This window comes from Bombina bombina, chromosome 4 (assembly GCF_027579735.1).
Source record: "Bombina bombina isolate aBomBom1 chromosome 4, aBomBom1.pri, whole genome shotgun sequence".
NCBI lineage: Eukaryota > Metazoa > Chordata > Amphibia > Anura > Bombinatoridae > Bombina > Bombina bombina.
The window spans coordinates 882555279-882569846 of record NC_069502.1 but is presented as its reverse complement, the minus strand read 5'-3'; the positions used below and the strand labels follow the sequence as shown (position 1 = coordinate 882569846).

The window sequence follows — 14568 nt, the reverse complement described above, 5'->3', positions numbered from 1 at the left end:
GGCCGGACTACACATTATAGTGGGGTATAGCAACCCATTGTAAGTGAAAAGCAACTTGTCATCTGGTAATTCTTTAGCTTTATTATAAAATGTTGTCACCTCTTGTAAAAATTTGCCTCTGTCTCCCATTTTTAACAGGTGGACAGTGGAAAAGATATGAAATTAAAAACAAACTGTGGAATTTTTTTTTAATTTTTCCTCTTGTGTTTTTTTTTTTTATGAAAAAAATGTGAGGGGCTACATGTAGGGCTGTACATTTAGCCACCAGCCAGCAAGCGCAACCCAGATGCTGAACCAAAAATGGGCCTGCTTCTTAGCATAAATTCCTGCTTTTTCAAATAAAGAATTACAAAATTAAGTCAAGTACTCAAGACCCCTAATAGGCCAAATTTTCATGATATCTGAACTAGAGCACATGTGAAATAATCAGCTGATCAGTAACCATGGTTATTAACCTGTTCTCACCCATCAGCTAAATATTTCATCTGTGCTCTAGTTCAGATATCATACATGTTAGGGATCCAGAAGACCAAAATTGAGAGACAATGCTCTTAATCATGAACATGTAATTTTCCATGTCCCTTTAAGTATGACAGAGGCAATCCAACCTCTGTGGAGAATGGTACTAGAACAATTTTCATTGGTATTTTACAGCAAAAACTATTTATATACTAGTGCTGTTCTATTTGCTGTTCTATTTCCCTTAATTAAAATCATATGGGCTCATTATTTTTAAATGTACTGTTCATTGCAATACATTTAAAATTGATCCTTCATCATTCAGCGAATGCAATTATTGAAAACAATGTTCCAGTATATTTTCATTAACAAATAATAGACTGCTTTTTTTTCTTTTTACACACACTTTCCAAAGCACAAGCTCCTATATATACTGTACATATGTAAGTCTGTGATTTGATGATGGCTGTCGCATGATATAGGGGGCCAGGTAATTAAAAGAAACTATCACCTGAAAATCTCTATGTAAAAAAGGAAGGAAGATATTTTACCTCAAAATGCCTTCAGCTTACAAATGTAAGTGTTGTGGGTGAACAGTTATTCTTCAGCTACTGTCCAGCTGCAGTTAAAAAAAAAAGCCAATCAGCATCAGCGATGCTTAGGTCATGTTTTGCTTTACTGTGTCGTGAGATTTCACTGAAATCTTGTAAGATTTTATAGTAAACTTCCTGAACTAAGGAGGGAAATAACATGAATGTGCTGCACGTCAGATGCACGCTCCCTTGCAAGTCCCAGGACTAGCATCCTGATTGACTGCTTAAAGTCCCTTTAGTATGCGATATGGCTTCTGAGGAAACTGTGAGGTAAAATATCTTCCTTTTTTACATAGAGACGTTCAGGTGATACTTTCTAGTCAGCATTTTACAGCTATTCTGAATCACTTTCAAGTGCTTTAGCATGTGGGTATAATACCCCTTTAAGCCATTTTGCAATCACCTAACTGATATAAGTGTTTTTAATTACACACGCTGCTTTAAATATTTAGAAAAAGCTTACTTCATAACCTGCATGTGACCAGCTGCAGAAAATGTGACTAAAATGTGTACGTACTCTGCTTAGCCTTACGAAAACCTATACCAGACCTCCCAACTGTTTGTATTTGAGAGGACAATCCCTATTTCTGAGCTCTGTCCCACTGTGCAACATAGCTGTAAAAATCTGACAAGAAAATATCACCTAAACATCTCTATGCAAAAAAAGGAAGACATTTTACCTCACAATATCCTCAGAAGCCAAATCTCACTGTAAAAGCAAGGTAAAATATCTTGCTTTTTTACATAGAGATTTTCAGGTGATATTTTTTAGTCAGCTTTTTACAGCTATGCTGCATCACTTTTTCAAGTGCTTCAAAATAGGGATGTACTAAAAGGAATGACAAGGGTGAATGACAAAATGGAATGCCCATAGACTTTAATAGGATGTAAAATTAAAAAAGTGTTGAAGCAAGAAAACTATGAGACATATCAACTAGATATTTACCATATATGTTCCCCAGGTACAGTAGCATATTCTGAAAGTGAGATTACATCAGATTATAGCTGCTTTCTATGGAATGACAAGGGTGTATGACATAATGGAATGCCCATAGACTATAATAGGATTACATTTAAAAGTGCTATACCAACTAAACTATGATACATATCAAATAGATATTTACCAGATATGTTCCCCAGGTATAGTAGCATATTCTGTAAGTGAGATTACTTCAGATTATAGCTGCTTTCTATGGAAAGACAGGAGTGAATGACAAGATGGAATGCCCATAGACTATAATGGGATTACATTTAAAAGTGCTATAGAAACTAAATTATGAGACATATCAAATAGATATTTACCAGATATGCTCCCCAGGTACAGTATCATATTCTGAAAGTGAGATTACATGAGATTATAGCTGCTTTCTATGGAATGACAAGGGTGAATGACAAAATGTAATGCCCATAGACTTTAATGGCCTGTAAAATTAAAACTGTTGAAGCCACAAAACTATGAGACATATCAACTTGAAATTTACCAGATATGTTCCCCAGGTACAGTAGCATATTCTGAAAGTGAGATTAAATGAGATTATAGCTGTTTTCTATGGAATGACAAGGGTGAATGACAAGATGGAATGCCCATAGACTATAATGGGATTACATTTAAAAGTGCTATAGCAACAAAAATATGAGACATATCAAATAGATATTTAGCAGATATGTTCCCCAGGTACAGTAGCATATTCTGAAAGTGAGATTACTTCAGATTATAGCTGCTTTCTATGGAATGACAAGGGTGAATAACATAATGGAATGCCCATAGACTATAATGGGATTACATTTAAAAGTGCTATAGAAACTAAAATATGAGACATATCAAATAGATATTTACCAAATATGTTCCCCAGGTACAGTATCATATTCTGAAAGTGAGATTAAGTTAGATTATAGCTCTTTTCTATGGAATGATAAGGGTGAATGACATAATGGAATGCCCATAGACTTTAATGGGATGTAAAATTAAAAAAGTGTTAAAGCAACAAAACTATGAGACATATCAACTAGATATTTACCAGGTATGTTCGCCAGGTACAGTAGCATATTCTTAAAGTGAGATTACGTCAGATTATAGTTGATTTCTATGGAATGACAAGGGTGAATGACAAAATGGAATGCCCATAGACTTTAATGGGATGTAAACTTAAAAGTGTTAAAGCAACAAAACTATGAGACATATCAACTAGATATTTACCAGGTATGTTTCCCAGGTACAGTAGCATATTCTGAAAGTGAGATTACATCAGATTATAGCTGCTTTCTATGGAATGACAAGATGGAATGCCCATAGTCTATAATGGGATTACATTTAAAAGTGCTATAGAAACTAAACTATGAGACATATCAAATAGATATTTACCAGATATGTTCCCCAAGTACAGTAGCTTATTCTGAAAGTGATATTACATAAGATTATAGTTGCTTTCTATGGAATGACAAGGGTGAATGACAAAATGGAATGCCCATAGATTATAATAGGATTACATTTAAACGTGCTATAGCAAAAAAAAAAATATGAGACATATCAACTAGATATTTACCATATATGTTCCCCAGGTACAGTAGCATATTCTGAAAGCGAGATTACATCAGATTATAGCTGCTTTCTATGTAATGACAAGGGTGAATGACAAAATGGAATGCCCATAGACTATAATAGGATTACATTTAAAAGTGCTATAGCAACGAAAATACGAGACATATCAACTAGATATTTACCAGATATGTTCCACAGGTACAGTATCATATTCTGAAAGTGAGATTACATCATATCATAGCTGTTTTCTATGGAATGACAAGGGTGAATGACAAAATAAATTGCCCATAGACTTTAATGGGATTACATTTAAAAGTGCAATAGCAACAAAATATCAGACATATCAAATAGATATTTACCAGATATGTTCCCCAGGTACAGTAGCATGTTCTGAAAGTGAGATTTTGTCAGATTATATCTGTTTTCTATGGAATGACAAGGGTGAATGACAAAATGGAATGCCCATAGACTATAATGGGATTACATTTAAAAGTGCTATAGCAACGAAAATATGAGACATATCATCTAGATATTTGCCAAATATGTTCCAAAGGTACAGTACCATATATTCTGAAAGTGAGATTACGTCAGATTATAGTTGCTTTCTATGGAATGACAAGGGTGAATGACAAAATGGAATGCCCATAGACTATAAAGGGATTACATGGAACAAGTATATATATAAACTGCGCTTTCCAGTTATCACATAAAGTATTTCATAACAGATATAGAACCAACATATTAAAATATCATAGAAAGTAAGTGGTGAATAGTTGTATGTACACTATATAATACAGAGAATATAGGGTAAAACTTCAGAGTGACCTGTATACTTATAACCAGATCAGAAAAGTGTGCATCACCCCTGTTGGTATGTAAATTCCTGCATATGATGGAAGCAGAGGAAAAAGTATATATGTCCCTGGAAAGCGGTGTGGACAATTCCAAGCGGTGGCCTCAGAAAATGTTGTCAATGGATGCTGCTCTTATTATACTGAAAGGACTGTGATCCCCCTCCCAAATGGAACTCGTAAAACAAAAACAGAGAGCGCAAACCACTCTAAGAGTAAAAGTATTTAATACAAATTGTAAAGTGCACGTAAAAAATATACGTACAGGAATTAAAAACAACAAAGCATATAGTGCATATCACCACAGAAACTCTGTTGCAGGCCAGATGAGCGTTGACTTGTGCCACTCGGTCCTTCCTACAGTCTAAGCGCAACCGGTACGCCGTGAAGACTTGGAGGTGCGGGGCTACTCAAAGTTGTAATAGCCTGTGTCTGGAGCTCATGTGACTACGATATAGTTCCTCAACGCGTTTCATCGGGATCCGACCCGATTTTGTCAAGAGGTGATGTATCAACAAACTGGTTGGAACCTTTTGAATTCAGCGGGCTGTCAAAGGTCAGGTACGTTACAGCGTCTGATTGGCTGACTACGTGTCACTTAATGATTGGCTACTGAACGCCAATGAAATCCTCCCAAGCAGCTGTCATAGCGATATGTGATATAATGCATAAAGTGCTAAGAAGGCCTATACCTAGCTATTGGACACTACTTATATAGCTATACACATACAAGCATGTATTAAGTAACACTGTAAAAGGGGTACAATGTAAAAAATTCAGTAATATAAAAACATTGCAAAGCAAATAAAACACTAATGATTAAAAATATAAGAACACGTAAAAGGCTATCCGGCAGACAAAATACAAACTATCAATAGTTAATGATGTAAGTAAACTGCACTACACACAGGCTACACTATATAAGACCCCCTAACTGGATCTTGGATTCAAAGTAACGAAAAAGGGAATAGGAGCGCCAAGGTTGGCTAAAGTATATATAAACAGGATAATTCCGGGACAAAGCTGACTGAAAAGGAGGGTGATATTTTCAATGGTTTATCTATTAATATATATAATAAAATATAACACCTACAGTGGTCTTGCTATATAGGCAATACAGTTTAGAAACTGGTAGTCTCAAAAATACTTAAAACAATTTATTTATATTAGAAACTTATATAAACATTTTCTTAAAAAAAAAAAAAAGAGTGACTCAGGATTATATATATATATATATATATATATATATATATATATATATATATATATATATATATATATATATATATATATAGTCAAAAACTATTCAGATAATATACAATACAATCAGATTCAATGTATAGAAATACATAATATACAATTGTTATACAATGTAATAGATATATAGTGCAAATGATGAATACACTAATAGAAGAGACAATCTCAAAAGATCAAATAGTGCAATTGTCTAAATAGATATCCGGTTAGGATACCAGTAACAAACGTATACACGTGCAATAAAAGGTGATATACTGTGAAAGACGGTCAAAAAAATGGCCAAAAACTCAAATATATATAGGACTAAATGTAATCCTATTATAGTTTATAGGCATTCAATTTTGTTATTCACCCTTGTCATTCCATAGAAAGCAGCTATAATCTGATATAATCTCACTTTCAGAATATGCTACTGTACCTGGGGAACATATCTGGTAAAAATCTACTTAATATGTCTCATATTTTTGTTGCTATAGCACTAAATGTAATCCCATTATAGTCTATGGGCATTCCATTTTGTCATTCACCCATGTCATTCCCTAGAAAGAAATTATAATCTGACGTAATCTCACTTTCAGAATATGATACCGTACCTGGGGAGCATATCTGGTAAATATCTATTTGATATGTCTCATATTTTAGCTTCTATAGCACTTTTAAATGTATCCCCATTATAGTCTATAGGCATTCCATCTTGTCATTCCATAGAAAACAGCTATAATCTGATGTAATCTCACTTTCAGAATATGCTACTGTACCTGGGGAACATATTTGGTAAATATCTATTTGATATGTATCATAGTTTAGTTCCTATAGCACTTTCAAAAGCATCCCCATTATAGTCTATGGGCATTCCATTATGTCATTCACCCTTGTTATTCCATAGAAAGCAGCTATAATCTCACATAATCTCACTTTCAGAATATGCTACTGTACCTGGGGAACATATCTGGTAAATACCTATTTGATATGTCTCATAGTTTAGTTTATATAGCACTTTTAAATGTAATCCTATTATAGTCTATGGGCATTCCATCTTGCCATTCACTCGTCATTCCATAGAAAGCAGCTATAATCTGATGTAATCTCACTTTCAGAATATGCTACTGTACCTGGGGAACATATATGGTAAATACATATTTGATATGTATCATAGATTAGTTTCTATAGAACTTTTAAATATAATCCCATTATAGTCTATGGGCATTCCATTATGTCATTCACCCTTGTCATTCCATAGAAAACAGCTATAATATCACTTAATCTCACTTTCAGAATATGCTACTGTACCTGGGGAACATATTTGGTAAATATATATTTGATATGTATCATAGTTTAGTTAATATAGCACTTTTAAATGTAATCCCATTATAGTCTATGGGCATTCCACTAAGTCATTCACCCTTGTCATTCCATAGAAAGCAGTTATAATCTGATGTAATCTCACTTTCAGAATGTGCTACTGTACCTGGGGAACATATCTGGTAAATATCTATTTGATATGTATCATAGTTTAGTTTCTATAGCACTTTTAAATGTAATCCCATTATAGTATATGGGCATTCCATCTTGTCATTCACTCTTGTCATTCCATAGAAAGCAGCTATAACCTGACATAATCTCATAATGTTTCAGAATATGTTACCGTACCTGGGGAATATATCTGGTAAATATCTATTTGATATGTCTCATATTTGTGTTCCTATAGCACTTTTAAATATAATCCTATTATAGTCTATGGGCATTCTATTATATCATTCACCCTTGTCATTCCATAGAAAATAGCTATAATCTCACTTTCAGAATATGCTACTGTACCTGGGAAACATATTTGGTAAATATATATAATTGATATGTCACATATTTTAGGTTATATAGCACTTTTAAATGTAATCCCATTATAGTCTATGGGCATTCTATTATGTCATTCACCCTTGTCATGCCATAGTAAACAGCTATAATCTGATGTAATCTCACTTTCAGAATATGCTACTGTACCTGGGGAACATATCTGGTAAATATCTAGTTGATATGTCTTATAGTTTTGTTGCTTCAACACTTTTAATTTTACATCCTATTAAAGTCTATTGGCATTCCATTTTGTCATTCACCCTTGTCATTCCTTTTAGTACATCCCTTCAAAATATTGGTATCATGTCCCTTTAAAAAATATATAATACACACACATATATATTTTGGTATAGCAGTAACATATATGGCCCTAACTAAAAGCTTTTTAAGGTGATACTTAAATGATACTTTAATGTCTTTCTATTTACTATTTTTTCATATGTCAAATCTTACAAATAATGGTTACACCTCCCTTTACAATGCATATATCAATAAATAACCCAGCATGTATGTATGAAAAAAAAGCATTTGCATGTCAGTTATGTTACTTACCACATTTTGGATAAGTTACCACCAGTAGATCATCCTCTCTGGCCTCAAAAGACTTCAATGCCTGAAAAGTGGCCGGTCTACACATTATAGTGGGGTATAGCAACCCATTGTAAGTGAAAAGCAACTTGTCATCTGGTAATTCTTTAGCTTCGTTACACATTTTTGTCACCTCTTGAAGAAAATTGTCTCTTTCTCCCATTTTTGGAGAAGGATCTAACTGCAGACTGGAGCTCCACTCTTAGACAGGAAACATGTGACCTCCACTCAAAGCTCTTTATTTCTTTGCTTTTTTTTTTTTCTTTTCAAATCAACTTTAATGTAACAAACAACCTATAGACAATCATTCTGAAATCGAAACATTTTGCAGCTTTCTTGTTCTTAATGTTCATTCACAGTGGTTTATGCTGATTTTCATTTATAAGGTAATCACTGTGACTGTCATTTATAAGGTAACCACTGTGACTGTCATTTAGAAGGTAACTACTGTGACTGTCATTTATAAGGTAACCACTGTGACTGTCACTTATAAGGTAAACACTGATTGTCATTTATAAGGTAATCACTGTGACTGTCATTTATAAGGTAACCACTGTGACTGTCATTTATAAGGTAACCACTGTGACTGTCATTTAGAAGGTAACTACTGTGACTGTCATTTATAAGGTAACCACTGTGACTGTCACTTATAAGGTAAACACTGTGATTGTCATTTATAAGGTAATCACTGTGACTGTCACTTATAAGGTAATCACTGTGATTGTCATTTATAAGGTAAACACTGATTGTCATTTATAAGGTAATCACTGTGACTGTCATTTATAAGGTAACCACTGTGACTGTCACTTATAAGGTAAACACTGTGATTGTCATTTATAAGGTAAACACGGATTGTCATTTATAAGGTAATCACTGTGACTGTCATTTATAAGGTTACCACTGTGACTGTCATTTATAAGGTAAACACTGTGACTGTCACTTATAAGGTAACCACTGTGATTGTCATTTATAAGGTTACCACTGTGACTTTCATTTATAAGGTAACCTCTGTGACTGTCATTTATAAGGTTACCACTGTGACTGTCACTTATAAGGTAACCACTGTGACTGTCATTTATAAGGTTACCACTGTGACTTTCATTTATAAGGTAACCGCTGTGACTGTCATTTATAAGGTTACCACTGTGACTGTCACTTATAAGGTAACCGCTGTGACTGTCATTTATAAGGTAAACTTTGTGACTGTCACTTATAAGGTAACCACTGTGACTGTCATTTATAAGGTTACCACTGTGACTGTCACTTATAAGGTAACCACTGTGAGGGTCATATATAAGGTAACTACTGTGACTGTCATTTATAAGGTAACCACTGTGACTGTCACTTATAAGGTAAATACTGTGATTGTCATTTATAAGGTAAACACTGATTGTCATTTATAAGGTAATCACTGTGACTTTCATTTATAAGGTAACCACTGTGATTGTCATTTATAAGGTAACCGCTGTGACTGTCATGTATATGGTAACCGCTGTGACTGTCATTTATAAGGTTACCACTGTGACTGTCATTTATAAGGTAACCACTGTGACTGTCATTTATAAGGTTACCACTGTGACTGTCACTTATAAGGTAACCACTGTGACTGTCATTTATAAGGTTACCACTGTGACTGTCACTTATAAAGTAACCACTGTGAGGGTCATATATAAGGTAACCACTGTCACTGTCATTTATAAGGTAACCACTGTGACTGTCATTTATAAAGTAACCACTGTGACTGTCACTTATAAGGTAAACACTGTGATTGTCATTTATAAGGTAAACACTTATTGTCATTTATAACGTAATCACTGTGACTGTCATTTATAAGGTAACCACTGTGATTGTCATTTATAAGGTAACCGCTGTGACTGTCATTTATAAGGTTACCACTGTGACTGTCATTTATAAGGTAAACACTGTGACTGTCACTTATAAGGTAACCACTGTGACTGTCATTTATAAGGTTACCACTGTGACTGTCACTTATAAGGTAACTACTGTGACTGTCATCTATAAGGTAACCACTGTGACTGTCACTTATAAGGTAAACAATGTGATTGTCATTTATAAGGTAGACACTGATTGTCATTTATAAGGTAATCACTGTGACTGTCATTTATAAGGTAACCACTGTGATTGTCATTTATAAGGTAACCGCTGTGACTGTCATGTATAAGGTAACCACTGTGACTGTCATTTATAAGGTAACCACTGTGACTGTCACTTATAAGGTAAACACTGTGATTGTCATTTATAAGGTAATCACTGTGACTGTCATTTATAAGGTAACCACTGTGATTGTCATTTATAAGGTAACCGCTGTGACTGTCATGTATAAGGTAACCGCTGTGACTGTCATTTATAAGGTTACCACTGTGACTGTCATTTATAAGGTAACCGCTGTGACTGTCATTTATAAGGTTACCACTGTGACTGTCATTTATAAGGTAAACACTGTGACTGTCACTTATAAGGTAACCACTGTGACTGTCATTTATAAGGTAAACACTGTGACTGTCACTTATAAGGTAACTACTGTGACTGTCATTTATAAGGTTACTTACCACTGTGACTGTCACTTATAAGGTAACCACTGTGAGGGTCATATATAAGGTAACTACTGTGACTGTCATTTATAAGGTAACCACTGTGACTGTCACTTATAAGGTAAACACTGTGATTGTCATTTATAAGGTAAACACTGATTGTCATTTATAAGGTAATCACTGTGACTGTCATTTATAAGGAAACCACTGTGATTGTCATTTATAAGGTAACCGCTGTGACTGTCATGTATAAGGTAACCGCTGTGATTGTCATTTATAAGGTTACCACTGTGACTGTCATTTATAAGGTAACCGCTGTGACTGTCATTTATAAGGTTACCACTGTGACTGTCATTTATAAGGTAACCACTGTGACTGTCATTTATAAGGTTACCACTGTGACTGTCACTTATAAGGTAACCACTGTGAGGGTCATATACAAGGTAACCACTGTGAATGTCATTTATAAGGTTACCACTGTGACTGTCACTTATAAGGTAACCACTGTTATTGTTATTTATAAGGTAACCACTGTGGCTGTCATTTATAAGGTAACCACTGTGACTGTCATTTATAAAGTAACCACTGTTAATAGGGTTGCCACCTTTTACTAAAAAAAAATACCTGCCATGGGTGGACGTGGCCACAAAGGGGCATGGCCAGAAAAAAGCCGGACCAAAAAAAAGCCTTTCTTAGTTAAAGGGACATTAAACCCAAAAAAAACTTTCATGATTCAGATAGAAAATACAATTTTAAACAACATTCCAATTTACTTCTATTATCTAATTTTCTTCATTCTTTAGATATCTTTTATTAAAGAAATAGCAATGCACATGGGTGAGCCAATCACATGAGGCATCTATGTGCAGCCACCAATCCGAAGCTACTGAGCCTATCTAGATATGCTTTTCAGGAAAGAATATCAAGAGAAAGAAGCAAATTAGATAATAGAAGTAAATTAGAAAGTTGTTTAAAATGGTATTCTCCCTCTGAACCATGAAAGAAAATTTTGGGGTTTAATGTCCCTTTAAGCTTGAAAAACTGCAATTAATAAATATGATTAAATAATGTACTTGTGCATTATCACTTTGCAAGGGACTTATAGAAATATTTTTTTACAAAGGCTGTTTGTCAGTAGTAACTGTAATTATCACTGTGTTTAAAATACACACAAAACTATAAATATTTATGGCTGTTTATACATTTTTATATATATTAATGTACAGTTATATCATCCTCCTCTGAGTTCTGGGTTCTCAGCAGATTGATGTTTTTTTTTAACAAGGAGGGGATTTGGCATTGCTTAATATGGTTGGACAGGTTAATTAATAAACTATGCCAGTGTATCGTCTGGAATGCAAAGTGCAAAGAAAGCGATTCCTGTTGTATCATTAATGGATTGATTTGCTTGTAGCTCCCTAAAATAGGCATTGGGCATAAAAGAGACTTCTGAAATTACTGACAAAAACTTTTTCTAGTGTATTTTACTTTGCAGAGGCTACAATAAATTGTAGCCTGGGTAAAGTAAAATAAAATTGAAAACGTTTTGTCAGTAATTTCAGAAGTCTCTTTTATGCCCAATGCCTATTTTAGGGAGGTACAAGCAAATCAATCCATTAATGATACAACAGGAATCGCTTTCTGCAGACGATACACTGGCATAGTTTATTAATTAACCTGTCCACTCGTCTCGACTCCTCAGCAGCCAGTGAGTATCCTACTTACCAGCAAGTCTTTTTGATGTTGAATGAACTTGAAGCAACGCGCACAGCCAGTCAGCCACACCACAGTCGAGGCCAGGCACGAGACACATGCACGCGCGTAGATAGCGCTGAGCTGCAGAAGGATGGATAATTATCACATCATGGTGGTTTGGAAATTTGAATTATTGGACAGACACAACTGTCAGCAGCCTCAGGCAGATCTAATGAGATAGACGATCACAAAATGATGTCACTGGGTTTAAACTAAAAAAAAAAAGGCTTTAGCATTGCCGGTATTTAACTCATTCCGACACCGGCTCCTACTCTCTGATTACCGGCTGTGCCGGTAAAATACCGGCTGGGTGGCAACCCTAACTGTTAATGAGCATTAAGAACAAGAAAGCTGCAAAATGTACAAGGCTGAAGTTGTCTTCTTATTTAGTCAGCTTCTTATTCTGCAACTGATTGCAATTTGCAAAATAACGATATCTAGCATTATTTTTATTTTAAATTAAATACACTTTCCAAAAACCTAAACAGAATTACATTTTATAAAAAAAAATCATATTATATTGCAATAATCAGATGGAAAACATGGCATAATTTTGAGTAACTGATATTTTAAATGGGTTAAAATCCTGTGGGCCACTTATTTATATGTGGATATATATACAGGGCGTGAACCCCATCATACATCAGACGTTAACAGCTTGGCCCAATGCTCTTTATGGCAAATAAATTGGTGACAACCTTGTGACTTCATATTTTTTGTAATCACAAAAAAAAGATAAAAGAAAACCCCTATTTGGCACACATTTAAACACATAGGTAGATCCGCAGAAAGAGAGCAAAAAAATAAATAAAACTTAACTTTTACTGTCAAATTGTTGAGGCTCTAAGAAAGCCCAGGTGAAACGTGTGTTAGGCGTTCGCCTGTCTGTGAGTAATCTGGACATGGTTATACTTTATTTGTGTGCTTTCTGTGATTGATATACAGGTAATTCCGTATCTTAGGCACTGCAAGCCGTACCCTTTGCACAATAATTGTAAGCAGCTGCCTACCAAGAGATAGTCTGATAAGCCCAACCCTTCACCCACCTATGTGGGTAGCACCAAACCATAGTCAGTAGTTTTTTAGGGATCTCGGGGGACATCTTACAATGGGTCTCTGACAGTGTTGGAATCTTCTTAATTTTGCAAACTTAGAGCCTCAACGATTATTGTCTTATTTTAAAATTGACAATTGTAGTGTGTTTAATCCAGATGCTCCAATATTTGTATTTTAATATTTGACAGTAAAAGTTGTTTTATTTTTTTGTCTCCCTTTCTGCGGATCTATGTGTTTAAGTGTGTGCCAAATAGTGGTTTTCTTTTTTCTTTGGGATTACACTGTATACCAACCACTAGGGCACTCCCTGCACTCACCTAAGGAATATGAGTGTATAGTTTATAGATGGAACCAGAATTTGATGAATAAGGCAGTTCTATACCTATCTCATTGATATACACTTCATATATTTTACCTTTTCTGAATAAGTAACTGATAAGTAACAGTTTTTTTTAAAAGGGTTAAAATCCTTTGGGCCATTATTTTCTGCGTGGATACATACACGGCATGAAGCCCTACATAGGATAAACATGTATTCAGCCTGGCCCAATTGTTTCTATGGCAACAAAAACTATTGCCAACCTTGCCACTTCATATATTTGACCTTTTCTAAATAAATAACTGGTATTTCAAATGGCTTAAAATCCTTTGGGCCACTCTTTACTATGTGGATATATACCGCGAGTGAGCCCCTTCATAGGATAAATATGTTCTCAGCCTGGCCCAACGCTTTTTGTAGCAAACAAACTGGTGCCAACGTTGCCATCTCATATATTTTTACATTTCTGAATAAGTAACTAGTATTTTAAAAGGGTTAAACTCCTTTGGACCACTCACTTCTTTGTGGATATATACAGGGCGTGAACCTCTCCATAGAATAAACATGTTCTCACCCTGGCCCTGTCAGTATATTTATAAGAATCTCAGTAGTGCTCTCCAAATAATATGTTAATTTATGGCAGGGTTATAACACAATATATTTAATAATTATCCTTTACAAATAAACCCTCAATCAATATGCATCTACTAGAAACCATAAAATTAATATAAATACCTGAATTCTTTTT

At 34.6% G+C, this 14568-nt stretch overlaps 1 protein-coding gene across 1 annotated transcript in view; it reads right to left on the bottom strand.

The window, feature by feature from the left end:
* The window catches only part of LOC128657430 (sulfotransferase 6B1), a 117360-nt gene extending 109029 nt beyond the window's left edge, over positions 1 to 8331 (bottom strand). Inside the window, exon 1 of the mRNA XM_053711782.1 lies at positions 8103 to 8331. Within this exon, the coding sequence (XP_053567757.1) occupies positions 8103 to 8301 (199 nt within the window). The 5' untranslated portion in view covers positions 8302 to 8331. The remainder of the gene's footprint in view (positions 1 to 8102) is intronic.
* Positions 8332 to 14568: the final 6237 nt, after the last annotated feature.